Raw genomic sequence first — 19,852 nt, 5'->3', positions numbered from 1 at the left:
CTTTTAGGAGGAAGGAGAGGCTAAAATAATTTCTAGATTCATGATTCTAAACTCTTTAGTCTGTTTTCTTCTCAAAATAATTTTCAAAAATATGGCTTTGTACTTTGTAAGATCTCCCTTCTCCAGTTCCCAATCCCATTTTAATCTGGATTTTTTTTTTTTTTTTGCCCTTTTTGTCCATGTTCTCATTTTAGAATCTTTGTGCTGGAAACGAACACTGGTTTGTTACTATCAGTGGCTTGTAATGATCAGATTGTGCCAGCATCATTAGTTCTTATCAAATTCAGTCCCCTTGCTCCCACAGTGCTTTGTATGTACAAAACCACCTCCCCATTCAGCTACATTTCCCAGTGATTACCTCTTAGGGATATGGGGGTGCTCTGAACTACTGGGGGCAGTTTTCTAATTCTGCCTGAAGCCATTCTCCTTTCCCTCCTATCCATAATGCCAGAGTAATCCTCCCAAATAACAGCTTATGTCATGACAAACAGCTGCTCAAAGAGATCCAGTGACTCATCAGTATCTTGTAAATAAAGTTCAATCCCATTATCTAGAAATTTGAAATTTTCTGTGCTCTATCCCCAATTTATCTTCCCAACACTTACTGCTTCCACTCCCCTGCACCTAACCTGTGACACAGTCAAGTGGGAATTTTCACCATTTGACAACTATACCAATGTTTTACTCAGTTCTTTGTGAGGAACACTGCATTAATTTGTGGTGCCTTACCATCCCCCCACCTCCACCCCAGCCTCAAAGCTCCCTTGCACATAAACTCCCAATCCTCTCCACTCCTGTTCTTTTTAACCTACACACTTTAACCAAAAATGCCCTTCTCTCTTTTGGACATCTTAATTTTTTTTTTTTTTAACATTTAGATTTTTACTACTACTTGAAAAAAAAACCTTCTTGGTAGCATTTTCTAAAACCCATCCTAGATAAGGAACAATTAGTATTGGCACCAGAGGATCCTGTTTGCAAATGGTAGGTGAGTCAGTCCACAGGATGTATTTTGGCCAAGGCTCTCTCGCACTCTCACTCTCCAGCCTTCTGTGGCAAAGTGGCAGTATGCTCCTTTAAGAACAGGCTTTGGAACACAAGCTCTGGCTTATTGGGAGGCAGTGTGGACGAGACCTCTCATGGTTTGGAATACAGAAGCCCGTTTCCATGTCCTATGAAACGGACAATGTCAAAGAGTGGTGTTACCCAGGAAAGAGCTTGATAGGCACCATGTCACTTTACCCCTACAGTTTTTAACAGCATCCTGTGCGTCTGGATATGGTGAAAGCTGGGATTAAGGGGACATGCTAAGAAAGGAATAGTTTTTGTGGCCTTACAACAAGCTCACAAGTTTGATGCTGGTCTTCCCAAGTCAGCCTACAATGGCGCTGAGCTATCGGCCTCCCCACCTACTCATGTGCTTCAGGTCCCCTTCCCTGCCCCTTACCCCTGTGCCAGTGAGACTTCTGAATGGAAGTCAGTGGACATAGGAGTTCAATCTTGGCACGTGGATGGCAGGATAAGGCATGGGACCAAGGGGTTATCTAGTACACAATAAAAAACTACCTACCTACAATTATTTTCCTGGGCCAACATCACGAGGAGAGAACTTATTTCAAGAACCAAGTCATCACTTGCCATTGGCCTAGTAAGCGTAGATACTGCCCTGAGTGGTTGGAAAGGTGGGTAGCCACCAATATTTAGGGCCAGGTGGGTACCCAGACAGTTATCACCCTAGTCCACTTGTCTCCACACCCCATGCTTCTACCTCCCAGAACCCTTGAGGTAAGACCCAAGGAAGGATCCTTGGGCTTGCATTAAAACCACCTTGCTGCCAATGGAGGTCTGATAGGATCCAATTGTTGTTACTTAGAAAAAAGTGCTTTTGCAAAAGGGGCAGGTTAGAAGAGGGAGGTAATATGAACGTTCTTTAGAAAAACAAACCCATCTATCTGCTTATCAATACCCAAAAGGCTGAGGCCACCCAGGGCACAATATGGTTCATGGAATACTGAGTGGAGAAGGCAGCTGGTGTGAGGAGGTACCCTCACTGCCTGACTCCTGGGAGCGATTAGCCATCCTTTTTGACTGGGGCGGTGTCAAAGAGCCGGGTTGCTTTCTTGCACAGCAGAGAGAACCAGTAGATCTGGGGAGCAATGAGGAAGGCATTGGCCACATTGCAGTAAAGGGATGCTGAATGGCACTCAGAGTGGGCTGAGTCCCTGCTGTTGGCCATAAGACCTGTACATGAAAGGGAAGAGGAGGATCCGACAGGAAAGGAAGGTGGTCAGCATGAGGATTCCGTTCACTTTGTACAGAAGGGTGTGCTGCTGCTTTAGCTGAATCAGGACTCTGCCCAGTAACACAAACGGAGTGCTCAGTTTTGCCATGAAGATGCAGCCAACAAAGAAGTCTCCAAGGTCTCCCCTAAGCCTCTGTGAAACTGGCACAAGGACAAACAGGATGACTGTGTGGTGCATGACCATGAGGTGGTTTTTACTTAGGAAGTTTCGAAAAGTGGTGAGGGAGTGTCTGTGGTTCTGGTCTCTGGTTCGGTACCACTCACAGAGGTACATGGCATAGAAGTCACAGATCATGTACGGAATCAAGAACCAGACATACTCTCGGGCAAGCCAGTGCCAGCTGGGGTCATTTCTCCCCTGGTGGCAGGGGGACACCTACTGGCCCTGACCAAGGGGACCTTGGGAGCAGTAGGGTCTTAATATTTTGGATACACTTGTCTTATAGCATTTAAATTTTACATATATACATATATATACATACACACACATACTATATTGTAATTTCACTATAAGAAAATATTTGCATAGTTTTCCTCTAGCATTACCTATAACACCTAGCATAGACTTATATAGGGTAAATGTTCAATACTACTTGCTGAATGAATAGACAAATTAGTAGAACTCAGTCCTAAAGGTAATGTGACCATCCAAAATTTATCCCTCCAGTCATGGCTGATACTAGATGATTCTAAAACAAAACTACTTAATAGTTTCCTAAGACCACTTTGTATAAATGATGCTATAATCATCATTATTATTGTTCATAATTACTCATCTGGGACTACTTGCTGAATGAACATCAATGAACAATCTAACTTAGGTGACACAGCTACTAGTACTTAGAAGAATTTCTAGGCAGATATTCATTCAGGTTGAGGCTCAACAAGTGATTAACCAGGTATAAAAGTTAATGCTAAACATTAGTAATATTTTTGATACTCCATCTCTCAAAGCTTCATATCTTTACCACTCTATGTATTTTGTTTTTGTCTTGAGTTATATGTTTAAAATAATAGGATCACATTCCATATAAGAGGTATGCCATAAATCTAGACTATCTTGTCTTGTGCACCCTTTCTTTTTTTTTTTAGTACTACATATTGAATGCTCTTTATAGACTCAGTGAGGCACTAAATATGTCATGTACACATGTATTTCCATGGGTAGAACATATCTGGTGCCTTCCTGATAGTATATTATACATACTGAAAGAATCTTCATCTTCCAAAATGCTCCCCCACCTGCCTTTCCCAGTCTTTCTGATCATCATAGATTTCTCACTTTGGTGTTTAAAGAAGGAATCCTTAAAAGCCATTTATCCCATGATGGGAATGAGTTTCAGATTCTCTGTCCCCAGTGCCAGAGTAGGGACCATGATGTCACTGAACTGTGACAGTGAGGAAAAGGCCAGGACATTTATGAGAACCAAGTACCATGGACACATTTTACTGGTTTTATAATTTGGCCACAGGGCAGGCACTTCTATGTTTCTTTCTAGTTATTTCTTCATTTTCCATTTTTTTTCTGCAACACAGCTTGACATGATTCCTTTTCTTTAAAAATTTTTCTGGCCAGAAAACAGAACCTCAAAATATATTTTATTGTTACTCTTTAAAGCAAGAAAGAGACCGTGCCTCCATGTAAGAAGTTGTATCTTATTTACACAATTAGTATGTGGAGATGGCAACTGAAAAAATAATCCCTACCATATGTTTTTTGTGGGTATTAAATGTAGAACATAGCATCAAAGCATTTTTGAATAAAAATATTAAGGACCTAAAAATGCGACAGGTTGTTTGATCCTACAGTTTTAATCCACATTATTTCAAAATATTCAAGATCACTCCTTTTTTTCCCTTGGGGATTGAAATTATTCTCTAAGATCTAGACTTGGTCATGTCTCTGAATACTAACTATCAATTAACGTTGAAAGAGGAAAGCTGTGTGGAATGTGAAAGAAGAACATCTTACTCATCTGGTCACCTCTGCCAGGCACAATGATTTGGGCTAAACTCTCACGATCCTGTTGTAATTTCTTAGCAATATTCTTTTCCCTGATTCCTGGACACGTTGTGCTCTAAGACACTTGTTATAACACCTAGAGAACAAACGAGGTGTGGGTAGCATTTTGGCATCACTCTACTGCCTTTAGGTTTGTGCCATGCTGAAACTACTCTTTCATGGTATCCCTGGCCTCTTTCAGAGATGAAGCCCACGTTGATGACCTCAATATATTCAGAGTTCTACTATCTAGAAAATGGCTGTGTTTTCTTCATTTTGTAAACAGGGCCATAGATGAGATTATTGTTCAGCAGATATTTATTTCCTCCCCCAACTCCCAGTTTCCTGGGAGGAATATGCTTCCTCAGCCTTCTGATGCTAAGCCTGGCCATGTGACTTGCTTTGTCCTCATGGTAAGTAGAATATAAGACCCTGTCTTCTTGATTTGGGTTTGGTCACCCATAGGATTTGCTTTGGCCAATGGGATATGAGCTGACATGACACAAGACTTGAAATAGGCTTGTATTTTGCCATAGGAAGAACATATCTTGGGTAATCTCTTGTTTAAGGACAATGAGAACAGACCCTGATCTAACCTACATTGTGGGACAAGATAAGCCAAATCCCAGCAGACCTAGATATGTGGGAAATAAGTGTTTATTGTGTGTTAAGTACATGATTGTGGTGATGATTGACTAAGGTCATCAGTGATGTACTGAAGCCCTTCTAACACACTCTGTATCTACTGCAATTTGGCTTCTCAGACTCCATTCTTCATCACCTCCAATCTATCTTGCCCAACACTGCCGCTTCCAACGTCCAGAATCTCTCTTGCAATGATGTAACTTTCTATATGAGGTTTTAGATATCTTCGTGATTAGGAGCTAGTTTCATTAACTTATTGACCTGGGAACCCTTATATTTCCCAGGAACACAAATTAGCATCTCAAGGGTCACACCTGGAGAAATAGTAGTCCGTAGGATAAAGTTAAAACTTAGCATGACATTAAAGATCCTACACAGGGCTCAAACATACATTTTTATCATATTTCTATACATTTTTATGTTTTAAACTATAAAAATAGTATGAACCCAATGAACATTTTAAAAATACAGGAAAATAAAATAAAAAAATTTAAAATTATATAGAGCCCATCCTCCAAATATTACCAGTATTTGATTTCTATTTTATTTCCTTTCAATCTCTGTGCTATAAATATTTTATCTGCTTATAATCATATGGGACACTAAAATTATAAATACATACTTTATGTTTATATTTATAGAAAGACACATTATAAGCAAAATATATTATTAAAATTTTATTTTTCTTTGTACTATGGCTATATTTCAAGCAAATAAATTACAGTATTTCAATAAATAAAATGTACCTACCTACTGCATCAGCTTTGCCAATATTAACATCTTCATATTCATGTCCCAGATTTTTATGTTTTCTCAAGGAGAAAGTAAAAACAGTGTAGAATGGTTAATGTCTCTTGAGTTTCCCCTCCCCGATTTTACATCCCTTCCCTTCGTCCCCAAAGATAAACACCTTCTTGAATTTATAATTTCCTTTATATTTTTATAATTTGACTACATATGTCATATCAATAAATAAAGAAATGTTTTATTTTTATGTTTTTAAACTTATAAAATTGAGATTGTGCTCTAAATATTCCTTTTTAACTTGCATTTCCTCTCTCAGTATTATATTTTTCAGATTTATTCCACATTGTGTTCTTTGTAATTCATGTTCAATTATTTTAATTACAATATAGAATAAGCCACAAATTTTTCATCCAGTTTTTCCTTTCCACATTTTTGTCCTCATAAGCAATCCTGTGACAATCTAAAAGTGTAATTGGATTGTGAATGTGTACATTGTTCACTTTTCTAGATACCATCATATTAAATCTCTAAAAGCTTGTGCTTGTTTATATTTTTACAGGACATGAGAGGTCCATACATATCCTCACCATCAAAGGTATAGCCAAACTTGTAAATTGATTGACCATTCTGATGGGTATGAAAATATATATTGAGGTTTTATTTTGAATTTCCTTGATTTCTTCTGAGGCAGAATATTTTTTCATGTTTCCTGGTCACTCAGGTATCTGCTTTTGTGAGTTTCCTATTTATATCCTTTAAATATTGTGTTTTTTAAAATTCGATTCCTTACTAGTTATAACTGTAAAATATGTTCAGTTGTGAAATACTACAGCAAACCGCAAGTGGAAAAAAAAAACATGGAATCACCTCAAATCCTACCACTTGCCAGTTAATATTATTAACATTTAGCTGCATTTTTCTCATAGTGTTTTAAAACATTTAAATGTTTTATACAGTTAAAGTGAGGAACAGCTGGGAAGAGGGCCTTGGTGATAGAATTTTCCACTGGGTTGTTTATAATCTTTTCCAGATTAAATCCCAAGAAATAGTCGTACAATATGTGTTTGAAACATACAAAATGCTGTCATTCAAGTTTTCTGGCATTGTAAATAACCAGAATATAGATAGTGGCTTTACTTTTGTGTAGAACAAAGGCCAATGATTTGTTTAGTCATTTTTTGGGCTCTCTTACTAAACCTTGCACATAGGTCATCCATTGTCAATAAGCACTTGTAGAGAGGAGTACCATGAATCCTGCAAAGGATTTCACCAGAAAAGGAGCACAGCAGACGAAATGATACAGCTCACAAGTAACATCTGGTGCCAAAAAAGTGGAAAAGGTAAGAGTGCAGAGAGAGAAATGCCATAAAGCTAAGCTAAGCCACGTAACGCCCTCAGGCTTCCAATTACAAAATCCAATTTATTATTGATTTTAGAATGCAAAGTGTGACTTAATCAACACAATGCCTAGAACTCCTCTTCTTGCTCATTTTTTTTTTAAATCTCCAGCATGGTTTCAGTATATTTTTAAATGAATGCTTAAATAGAAGGATCACAACAACGAGCAGTTTCTGAGTCTTTGGAAAATGGTGAAGGTCTTTCTAGAGCTGTCACACGTGAAAGACAATCTGGATGCTTTTAAAATTCTTGGGTTACAAACTTTCCATCCAAAAGCACTAAGATTTTTCTCAAATTCTGACATTTGCTATTATAGAAAGGTTAAGGTCAGGCTTTGTAGGCAACATTTTTCTTTCTGCCTGGACAAATGTAGGATTTATTTTTATTCTTCTAATTCAAACATTTTGGCCAGTAATGTTCAAGTGTGGTTCTCTTTTCTTTGATTCTGTCCAGCATACAGTGAATCCTCCTATTCTTGATACTTGTCTTTGGAGGACTGGGAGAAGCTGCTTTTTACTTAACGTGTGTTTTTGATTATTGCTTCATCTCCAGTTGTGCTTGTTTCCTTCTCTTTAACACTGAAAGTCATTCAGTTTCATCTGAAGTCTGCTTTGTAGAGCCACAATCATCTCCATTATTTTCATCTTTTTATCCTTTTTCCTCTGCATTTTGTAAGAGTTCTGGAGCTTGCTCAATGAGTCACTGATTTCATTTTCTATAGTGTCTGTGCTTTCCTCTTCTTCTTCTTCTCCTTCTTCTTCTTCTTCTTTCTTCTTCTTTTTTCTTTCTTCTTCTTCTTCTTCTTCTTCTTCTTCTTCTTCTTCTTCTTCTTCGTATAGTTTATGCACAACATGACATTAGCTTCAGGTGTACAATATAGTGATTTGAGAAATTTAGACATTGTCCTGTGTTCACTTCAAGTTTAGCTAACATCTGTCCCAAAACATTGCTGTTACAATATCATTGACTGTATTCCCTTATGCTGTACCTTTTCTTCCTGTGACTTATTCATTCTGTAACTGGAAGCCTGTACCTCCCATTCCCCTTCACCCATGTTTCCCATCCCCTCCAGCCCCCCAGAACCGTCAGCTTGTTCTCTGTATTTATAGGTCTGATTCTGGGGTTCTTTTTGGTTGTTTTAGATTCCACTTATGAGTAGAATCATATGGTATTTGTCTTTCTCAGTCTGAGTTATTTCACTTAGCATATGCTCTAGTTCATGGATGGAACTCATGTTGTCTCAAATGGCAAGATCTCACGCTTTTCATGGTTGAATAATACTCCGTGTGTGTGTGTGTGTGTGTGTGTGCGTGCATTATTTTGATGTAGTCAACAATAGTTTATTTTTGCTTTTACCTCCCTTGCCTTAAGATACATACCAAGAAAAATGTTGCTATGACCAATGTCATGGAAATTACAGCCTGTGTTCTCTTATAGGATTTCTGTGGTTTTAGGTTTCATATTTTAGGTCTTTCATCCACTTCAACGTGTTAAAAGGTGGTCCAATTTCATTCTTTTACATGTAGCTGTCCAGTGTTCCCAATACCATTTATTGAAGAGAATATCTTTTCTCCTTTGTATATTCTTGCCTTCTTTGTCAAGATTAATTGGCATATAATTATGGGTTTATTTCTGGACTCTCTATTTTGTTCCATTGATCTATGTGTCTATTTTTGTATCAGCTCTGTACTATTCTTTACTGCTATTCAATTTTATCCTGATGTTTAGTTTTTGGCATCCTAAAAATCCTTTCTTCACTCAAATCTTCATTTTATCTCAACCAATGTCTCTCATTATGACTTTCTATTACTGTTTCATGGGGACACAATGTCTTGCATTCTACTGCTTATGCTCCAATTTTCTAAAATTCTCTTCTGTTTAATATAACAAATCATCCTCTGAGGTCTGGTCTTCTTCTAAGTCTTTAGGCTAGTGCTTTCTTCCTTTATGATTCATGGTTGTTGATATTTCCCCATAGTTCATTTTGTTCTTCTGTTTATTTTTCCATCAACAAGGAAAGATCTTTATTGATTTTTTCCCCAATAGAAAAAAATATGTGAATTTTCCTCAACACCTGTCTTTGTGGACTTGGGTGTAGGCTGAATACCCTTGTTATACCTCAGCTGAAATACTCATTAACAGGTAGAGCTTCTAGTCTTAACTGCCAGAGTCCAGCAGTCTTTTACTCCCATTTTATCCATAATGACTCTGCAACCTTCTCCTTTCCCCAACTGCATGGTATTCTGACTCTCTATGATCATTATTTTAAAGACCGACCTCCTTGTTCAGGTCTCCAAGTGGAAGAAGGAGTGCCTAATGTGAACCAATGCCAAAAATTCCATTTTGATTATTTTGATGGTCAAAGCCCTGCAGAACCCCTGCTGAAATGTCTTTTAAGTGTTCGCTTTAATTTTTTTTTAATTGAAATTCTGTTTTGCAGGAAATTTTAAGAACATATGTACTGAATTAAAGACTGTGTCATCAAATGATAGGTAGAAAAGTTCTGTTATTCAAACTGATGACCCCTGGCTTCATCTTATGCCCTCCTTTCAAAAATTCATACCTATTTCCTACGAATTAATTTGCTTTTATTTATAAGTAATTTTAATAATTCCTTTTCAGTATTGTGCAGAAGTATCACTTCTATTTCTCAGTCAGATCTTAGATATTTCTGACCTACCCATAAGGGCATAAGGAGTGGATTAAAATACAATTCTGGTGTGGCAATCAGGGTTCTTTGGTTACAGTCAATCAATTGCACTTTAGTTGATTTAAGCCAAAGGAAATACGTTGAAAATATTCTCAGAAATCAGAGAGTTGAGAGGCAAGTTGGAGACCAAGTTTGAAAGAGACAGAAGTGTCAACCTGGAAACCTGGAATCAAGGACTGTAGGAACTAGAGGAATGAACTCACAGAAGAAAGAATCTGGCTAACCTTCAGGTTATTAAACTCTGATCATGCCATATCTACTTGTTACTCTGTTTAAGATTCAGTCTTCAGGGAGAGAGTGTCCAGTAGGCTTTGTTTTTTTTTTTTCCCAGTAGGCTTTAGATCACAAACCTATTTCTTTTATCAATAGGGGGAGGACTCCTGGTTAGGATCTCACCACATGGAATCCTGAGGGAAAGAGGTAAATCTCCCACAAAAGCTAAGGTGCTTACAAGAAGGAGAAATGGACCTCAAAGAGTTAAACTCCCATGACTGTCCATCAAATAAAATTAACCTGTACCTTCAGATTTCATCCACATGATCTTATATCTCACTCACTTAATTTCTTCTCACATCTTAATTAGCTGTATTTTTGTTGGCTTTGCACCTCAAAATTGGTCATCAGCTTAGTGTTATGGTTTTGGATGACTTGTTGAGAGGTCACATCTTACTGTATGCAAAGAGACCATTTAGAATCAGATGAACCTAAGTTAAATACCAGCTGCTCCACTCACCCAGCTATATGATCTTGGACAAATCACTTAGTTTTTCTAAGCATCAGTTTCCAAATTTATCATATTGTTTTGGAGAATTTAGTGGGGGTAATATATGTAAGACTCATAGAAAATATTCAATAAATAATCTATTGTGTTAATACTATGGTTACAGTTGTGTAAATTATTATTATTATCATTAACAATTGACTAATTCATATTGACCTGTTTTTCTCCACCTCAACCCTAAAGGACTTCTAAATTAATCCTCTGACACCACCAACCCTCAACAATGGGAAGAGATAATCCTAATAATCTTTCTCCAAACATACAAACCTCATCTCCAGTGAATAATAAGCTAAATCAGCACCTGACTGGCCTACTAAAGGCAGGGCATCCTTTAGGGACTTTTAGTCCATTCAAAAAATCAAACTATTGAATATGGTCAAAGTAATTATGGATAAACCACCTAGTGACCTGCTTAAAGGACCTTTAATGAACATTTATTCCTAAGATAGGGACAGTAACTCTGCCTGAGCAGAAAATTAGTATGTTGTACTTGAAATGTCCACTGACACATGATGGTGTAGTTCACATTTGTTTGTCATAACTACAGGGAACATGCATGATGAATTCCAGATATCAATGGAAAAATGCAGTTAAAAATGTCTAATTGAAAAAAAAAACAGGTGAATTTTTCTAAAGTGCACATGCAATATTAATTTTCTAGGATAGATCATATATATTGGGCCACAAAACAAATATCAATAGAATCAAAAAGATAGAAATTATATCAAGTATATCTTCTGACCACAATGATATGAATTTAGAAATCAATAACAGAAGGAAATCTGGATAATCAAAAATACGTGGAAATTAAACAACATGATCTTTAATAACAAATAGATCAAGAATAAACTGAAAGAAAAATGAAAAATATCTTGAGATAAAACACAACGGAGGCACAACATACCAAAACGTATGGGATTCAGCAAAAAGCAGTTCCAAGAGGAAAGCTAACACCTATAAACACACACACTAAGAAAAAAGAAAGATCTCTGATAAACAACTACCATTGCACCACAAGGGACTAGAAAAAGAACAAGGTAGCACAAAGTTAGCAGAAGGAAGGAAATAATAAAGATTAGAGGAGAAATAAATAGAGAATAGGAAAACAATAGAAAAGATTAACAAAACTAAGGGTTAATCCTTTAAAAAGATTGTCCAATTGACAAACCTTTAGCTAAACTAAGAAAAAAGAGAAAAACTAAAATGAATAAAATTATAAATGAAAGAGAAGACATCACAAATGACACTACATAAATACAAGGGGTCATAAGAGACTACTATGAACAATTATATACCTACAAATTGGAAAACCCAGAAGAAATGAATAATACTTAGAAACATACAACTACAAAGATGGAAACATAAAGGAATAGAAAATTTGAACAAATCAAAAATTAGTAAAGAGGTGGAATTAATCATAACATATCCTCCAACAAAGAAAAGTTCAGAACTGGTAGTTTCACTGATGAATTCTGCTAAACATTTAGAAGAGAAGTAAAAACAATCTTATTGAATCTTTCTTCAAAACTGAAAAAGAAACCACTCTTAAAGTCATTTTTATGAGAGTGGCATTACCCTGAAAACACAACCAAATAAAGACACTATAAGAAAATTACAGGCCAATATCCTTGATGAATATAGTTGCAAAAGTTCTCAACAAAATACCAGTGAACCAAATTCGACGGCACATTGAAAATATTATACACATTTATCAAGTGGGATTCATCCCTAGCAATGCAAGGTTGCTTTGCCATACATGAATCAATAAATGTGATATATCACATTACTATTATGGAAGAGTAAAATCATATGATCATCTCAATAGATACAGAAAAAAATATTTGACAAAATTCAACATACTTTCATGATTAAAAAAATCTCTGCATAAAATTGGGTATAGAAGACTGTACTTCAATATAATAAAGGCCATATATGATGAGCCCACAGCTAACATCATACTCATTTGGGAAACATTGAAATATCAGGAGCAAAGCAAGGGTGCCCACCCTCAACTCTCCTATTTAACATAGTATTAGAAATCCTATCCAGAGCAATCAGGCAAGAAAAAGAAATAAAAGGCATCCAAATGAGAAAGGAAGAAGTAAAACTATCTGTTTGCAGATGATATGATCTTATATATTGAAAACCCTACAGGCTCTACCAAAACTTTAGAACTAATTAAAAAACTCAGGTAAGTTATAGAAGACACACCAATATACAAAAAAATATGTTGTATTTCTGTATACTAACAACAAGCTTTCCAAAATAGAAATAAAGAAAACAATCCCATTTACAATAGCATCAAAAACAATAAAATACTTAAGAATAAACTTAACTAAAAAGATGGAAAATCTGTACACTCAAAAACTATTTAAGACATTGGTGAAAGAAATTGAAGAAGACAAAAATAAATGAAAAGATATCCCATATTCAAGTATCAGAAGAATGAGTATTCGTAAATGTCCATACCACTCAAAGCCATCTATAGATTCAATGCAATTCCTAGCAAGATGTCAAGGACTTTTCTTTTTACAGAAGTAAATAAATAATCCTAAAATTCATATGGAACCATGAGAGAACCTAAATAGCCAAAATAATCTTGAGAAAGAAGAATAAAGCTTGAGGCATCACACATTTTGATTTCAACTATGCTACAAAGCTATAATAATTAAAACAGTGTGGTACTGGCATAAAAGCAGACACACAGACCAATGGCATAGAATTGAGAGTCCAGAAATAGACCATGGATATACAGTCAACCAATATTTGAAAAGGGAAACCCATTTTTTCAATAGAGAAAAATAATTTCTTCAATAAATGATACTAAGAAAATAGAATATTCAAATGCAAAAAAATGAAATTGAACCCCATCTTACACTACTCACAAAAATTAACTCAAAATAGATTAAAGACTTAAACATAAGACTTACAATTCCTAGAAGAAAATACAGGGAAAGTTCTTTGACACTGGCCTTGGCAATACTTTTTTGGATATGACACCAAAAGCACGAACAACAAAAACAAAAATAAACAAGTGGAATCACATCAAACTAAAAAACTTCTACACAGCAAAAGAAAGTATTAACAAATTGAGAAGGGAACTTAAGGAATGAAATTAAATATTTACAAACCAAATACCCAGTCAAGGGTTAATATTCAAAATACACAAGGAACTCATGCAACTAAATAGCAAAAAGATCAAATAATCCAATTAATCTGACAAATGGACAAAGAACTCGAATAGATACTTTTCCAATATACAAATGGCCAAGAGGTAGATGAAAAAGGTGCTCAACGTCACTAATCATCAGAGAAAAGCAAATCAAAACTGCAATGCGATAGCACCTCCAAACTGTAGAATGACTGTTATCAAAAAGAAAGACGTAACAAGTGCTGGCAAAGTTGTGGAGAAAAGGGACTCTTTGGGAACTACTGGTGGTAACATAAATTAGTACAACCACTATGGAAAAAGTATGGAGGTTCCTTAGAAAATGAGAGACAAACTACCATATGATTCAGGAATCCCACTTCTGAGTCTATTATATACCCATTGACTTCTAGAATTGTCTGTACCATTTTGGAGGTTGCTCATTGAATTCTCAAGTATTGGTGCCACTTGTATAAATGTGGACCTCATTCAGAGACTTATTTCCAGGGGGATTACAAAGCTCTGTTTTTAAAACCCTTATGCATATGAATCACCTATTGGTATTGTTAAAATGCAGATTCTGATTCAGTAGGTCTGCGCTAAGATTTTGCATTTCTAGAAAGCTCTAATATGATGTTGAAGCTGCTATCCATAGATCAGAGTTTGAAGTAGTAGCAAAGCTAAAAGGATATTAACAATAATTTTTACACAAATTTCTAGGCATAATTGGAAAAATTCTCTTGATTTTACTCTCATGACTTCCTATGTATAATGTTACTTACAAATACCAAAAGGTCAATGCCTGTCTACTTACTGTCTTGGAACATTTTCCATAGGCCCTAAAAATGAAGAAAGCTTATAATCTGGAATCATTGTATCTTTAATTTGTATAGACTTCACTCAAAAGCATGTTTAAAATGCAAATTCCCTGCCTTACTATGTCTCGAGAATTTGGCTTCATGATGTCTGAAATTTGCATTTGAATATGCATCCCAGGTCATTCTAATGAAGATGACACTTCACAAACCTTTGAGAAATACTAAGTGATTATTGGTATTGCTGCCTGATGTCGTATAGTTAAGGTATAGACTAAGCTGATGTAACAAAAATACCCCAAACAACGGCTTAAATAAGATAGATGGCAGTATCTCCCTCATCTGCCAGTCCAAAGAAAAATTCCAAGCTATCACGGCAGCTCTGCACCATAATGCTAGCATGACCCAGATGCCTACTATCTTGTTGCTCTGACATCTCTTGGGTTGTTGTCTCTGACTGCCTTTTCAAATCTGCATCACTATCATATCTATAGCCCAGCTCATAGGAAGGAGAAAGAGAAACACTAAAGGGTGAGCTATTTTGTTTTTTTTTCCCCTAGTTATTTGGTTTATATGTTATTGAAGTGTATGTTATATACATTAAACTGCTCTTATTTAAGGTACGCAATTTGAAAAGTTTTGTCTTAGTTGTAACAACCAAAATGTCCATGTAGGGTAAGTGAATACACCATTTCTTTTAAGCAATGGATGCAGACTGTACATACATTAAGCAGTGATGATAACTAGTCAAAAGAACACACCAAGCTGCAAAGGCGGCTGGGTAACATTGTCTCAAACTGGGCATATGCAAAGGGGTATCTCCAGTTCTACCTAGGAGAGAATAGACTTTGTAGCACAGCCAGCAACCCACAACTCCTGGCAAACCTTCCATATGCCTTAAAACTCAGGGCAGGCATCTCCTTCAGCAGGTTTCTTCTGACCCTCAGAGCTGAATTAAGTTGTCCCTTCTTTGCTCACTGAAACCCACTGTTCATGAATCTTCCTAAATCTAGGATGTTGAGTTATCGAAATGACTCCTTTGTGCTTCATCTATAGGTTCCCTTCTGGCATGTGTCTATTTGCTCTCTGTCAACAAATGACAAAATTGAACTAACCTGGTATACTTATGAAGGTTGATAATGATTGACATTTCCTTTTTAATATTAATAATACCAATCTCTCATTTCCCAGGTGCCCACTATGTGCCAAACACTATTCAAGGCGCCTTAAATATATTACCTCTTCCCTTCTTCACGAAAATTCTGTGAGGTAGTCATTATTATTCATACCTTATTTATGAGGAAACCAAGGCTTGTCAGGGTTACAAAACTCACCCCAGTTTCAGAGCTAATGGGAACCAGAAGCAGAATTTAACTTATCTGTCTGAGGCAGAATTTAACTTATGTCTGATCCAAAGCCTTTCTACCCGAGCATGCCTCTTCTCCACTGTCATTATTGTGATGATCAATCTCTCTAAAAATGCACACTATCCATATTTTAAGGTGTTTTTTTAGCATGTTTATATATGTTATTACTTGCCCTGGAAGGAAATGTTTCCTAGTCTCCTTTTTCATCTGCATGCCATAAAAAGAAATTATCTGTAAGGTATTGCTCATATAAACTAAGAGCTAACCTGATTTAAAATCAGAATCTCAATGTCCTAAAAGAGCCCAAATTAGAATTCAAGATGTGGCTTATAGCCTATTTCACTGATGGAAAAATGGAGACACAAAGACATGAAATGACTGCGAGAGTCAAATAAGATACTGGTTCCATCAGGTTTAGGCTTCCTGTTCCCAGAGAAGCAACCCGTGTCTGGAAAGAGTATGGATCATGCGGCCAAACAACGCAAATTCAAATACTGACTCTGTCACTTGAGTATGTGACCTCAGGCAAGTTTTCTAACTTCTTTGAAGCTGTTTCCTCATTTGTAGATGAAATAAAGATACCTACTTTGTAGGTGTGTTGTGACTATTGGAGATGAATTATGGAAAGTACCTAATATAGTGCCTAACAGAGTTGAGTGCTAATTAAATGTTAATTTTTTCTCTCCATCATAGGCTTGGCTTTTTCTGGAGCACATATTGCCCTCTACAGGGCGAGATGTTTTTTTGTGGGGTTTTTTACCCTTTCTTGACATCCACATAAATTTCACATTGTAGAAATCTAGAGCTGAGTGCACATGAAGCAGAGTCCATTCTAAAGGGTTTTATTTTTTTTTTAATTTAAAGGAAGAAAAAGCAAAAAGTGCTGAGCCAATATTTCTACTATTCAATCATTAAATATTAATCGATGTCAATGCATTTGAGGGAGCCTTTAGCTGTGACAGGTGAGCTGAAAGTAGAAATTCTGATTTAACGAGGCCTCCCAGCCGCTTTGGCAAAATGTCAGGGTGCAGGGTGTGGTGGAGAATAATTAACTGATAAACAATCTTCCAAAAAAGATCAGTAACTATGAAATTGAGGACAAAGACAAAGATTCTCACATTTTCTCCAAAACATTTTTTTCTCATGGGATCTCTCAGTCCTTTTTGAATCAACCCTGATTCAGTACCCCCGAAGTCGGAATGCCCTTAACTGTTTTGTTTAGACGGGGCTATGAAATGATTAGCCTGTTGAAATGATGAATCAGGGAGCACTGCAGGATTTTTCACAGTCTCTCTGAACAATGCCCCATATCACATTTACACTGACAGGCTGTATTTTTATATTTGACATGTGAGAGGAACATGGAAAATAACATACTGACAGCGCCTTAGATACCAGTCATACATCTTCCTAACACAGATTGATGGGTGGGAAAGAATATTATTTAGTGAGCCCTTCTTAAGCTCTCCAAGGAAAATATATAGATCCACCAGTGGGTTGACTTGAAACTCATATTAACATTCCTTACGAGCAAGAAACAGAAAAACAACTACCATCCATTTTTGCACAAGCCAACAGATCAGAAAAATTAGCAGAAACCAATCCAGTACCTGTACATTTCTCACTAATGGGTCATACTTTGCTCCTCCCCCGCCTAGCAATCTTAGTAGGTGGAATTTCCCCCATCGAGGCACATTGGTCTTTCTCAATTTCAAACCAAAGGTAAAAGATAAGCTGGTAGGAACATTGAAGCCACAGCTTTAGCTGCTCAGAGACCCAACCTGAAACAGGAAAAAAAAAAAAAAAAAAAACTGAAAAGGAGCAGCCCAGGCTAACCACATACCTGTAGAGAGACCCAAAGAACCATGTGAGATTGTGACTGCCTTATACCTAGGAAACATAGAATAAGAGAAGGAAAAGGAAAAAGAAAAAGTGCCCTGGGGCATCCAAGTGGCTCAGTTAGCTAAGGTCTGCCTTGGGCTAAGTCATGATCCCAGGGTCCTGGAATCAAGGTCCCGTATCTGGTTCTCTGCCCAGCAGAGAGCGTGCTTCTCCGTCTCCCTCTCCCTCTGCTACTTCCCCTGCTTGTGATCTCTCTCTCTTTCTCTCTCTCTTTTTAATAAATAAATAAGTAATCTTTTAAAAAATAAAAAAAATAAAAAACATGCCCCTTATAGTGGATACAGAAATCTCCCTCTAGGAGGGCAGGATTTATTTCTGCAGTTGCTAGGAATGAGGCTGGTGAGCACTATCTCAGCCTCCAGCCCTCTTCAGGCAGTGCCTCTGTGAGAGAGAGCTGTCTCACCAAACAGTATGCTGTCTCATGGAGCCACTCACACCCAGTCACTAGTCAATACAGAAGTATAGGGGCCTAGCCTATGATCCCCAAAAGAACAACTATGGAAGGTCATCCCATGAGTTAGCTAAAACCTGCATTGCGACTCCATCACAGTCTAAACCGACCTTATGCCCAATCCTGCTTCTTTCCATTTGCTTATACAGGTGTCAATCCCATAAACATTCCACAATTCCCTGCATACTAATCTCCATCCCAGTGTCTGTTTCCAGGATTATATTCTGGAATATTATATACTGGAAAATTCCAGTATTCCAAACTGCAATACTCCCTTCATCTCCCACTTCCATAATGTACCATGTAACTTAAATGTCTCAATGAATAAAATCCTATGATACTTTCAGAAATGTGTATGTAGGGATGCCTGGGTAGCTCAACAGTTGAGTGTCTGCCTTCTGCTCAGGGTGTGATCCAGGGATTCCGGGATCGAGTCCCTCATCGGCTCCCTGCATGGAGCCTGCTTCTCTCTCTGCCTATGTCTCTGCCTATGTCTCTGCCTCTCTCTCTCTGTGTCTCTCATGAATAAATAAATAAAACCTTTTAAAAAAATGTGTTTGTATAATTGACAAAATCATTTTGAAACACAAGTCAGAGTCATTCTAACTCTCAAAATGGAAAATAAAGACAGAAAGACAAGCACCATCTTTGGAAGGACCTGCCTCTCTAAGTTTCAAGCTCTCTCTTTAGTCTAACATGGGGTTTTTGTTTGTTTGTTTGCTTGTTTGTTTTTCTTTATATATGCCTAAATGGAGGCAAAAGCAGGTAAAGAAAAACATCCAGGAATTCTAATACCAAAACAGAAATAGGTGAGAAATATTTTTCCTATTGTAGATGATACTAAAAAGTCATAGGGGTGCCTGGGTGTCTCAGCCAGTTGAGCATCCAACCTTTGATTTCTACTCAGGTCATGACCTCAGGGTTGTAAGATGGAGTCCAGGAACCAGGCTCCAGCCAGGCTCAGCATGAAGTCTGCCTGAGATTCTCTCTCTCTCCCCCTCTTTCTACCCTTCTTACCCCTCCTCCTCAAATAAATAAATAAATAAAATTTTTAAAAAGCCAAGAACCTGGGATCTGGATCATTAATTCTTAGGATCACAGAGAACCTGGCACTTCTTATTCCTGATGGCAAAAGATGGAATATGAAGCCTTTCAACTAGTAGTTTACTGATTCTGAAGTGGAGGCAAAGGGAACCAGAGACATGTTTAGAATCTCACAGAACGTTTTTTTAGCATTTGGTTCTAACTAAGAGTACCAACTCATTGCCTACCTATGGCTTTATCTACTTTCCCTAGTTTTTTCCTTCCCCTTCCTGTTTTCCATTTGCTTCCTTTGCTTCTGCTTCCTCCTCTTTGGTTCCTTTTCCTATTTCCTCTCCCTCTCACTTCATTGAACTTTTTTATTGACTGGAGCTTCAGTCGTGGTTGCATCACACAGATTGCTTTTTCCGCAGTAAAGCCCTGATTTGGAAGGGAGAAAGAAGAACTTTTCATCGCTGTGTGCAAATGTGATTCAAATATGGTGAACTAATTTATTCTGTAAAACTTAATTAAAACCAATAAAAAAAAGGAGACAGCTCTGGA

General features: G+C 37.0%; 1 protein-coding gene across 1 annotated transcript; it reads right to left on the bottom strand.

Moving 5' to 3' along the window:
• Positions 1-1,965: 1,965 nt before the first annotated feature.
• LOC144312023 (TLC domain-containing protein 3A-like) lies at positions 1,966-18,561 on the bottom strand. Its single transcript, XM_077894337.1, is given in 5 exon segments — positions 1,966-2,186; positions 2,188-2,660; positions 17,554-17,696; positions 17,759-17,805; positions 18,509-18,561. Coding segments are annotated over 5 exon segments (831 nt in total). The 3' UTR covers positions 1,966-2,071.
• Between the last annotated feature and the right edge of the window lie 1,291 nt (positions 18,562-19,852).

The sequence above is a fragment of the Canis aureus genome, chromosome 4, assembly GCF_053574225.1.
Source record: "Canis aureus isolate CA01 chromosome 4, VMU_Caureus_v.1.0, whole genome shotgun sequence".
Taxonomy (NCBI): Eukaryota; Metazoa; Chordata; class Mammalia; order Carnivora; family Canidae; genus Canis; species Canis aureus.
Note: the sequence above shows the minus strand (reverse complement) of the source record. Positions and strands in the feature narration are given on the sequence as shown.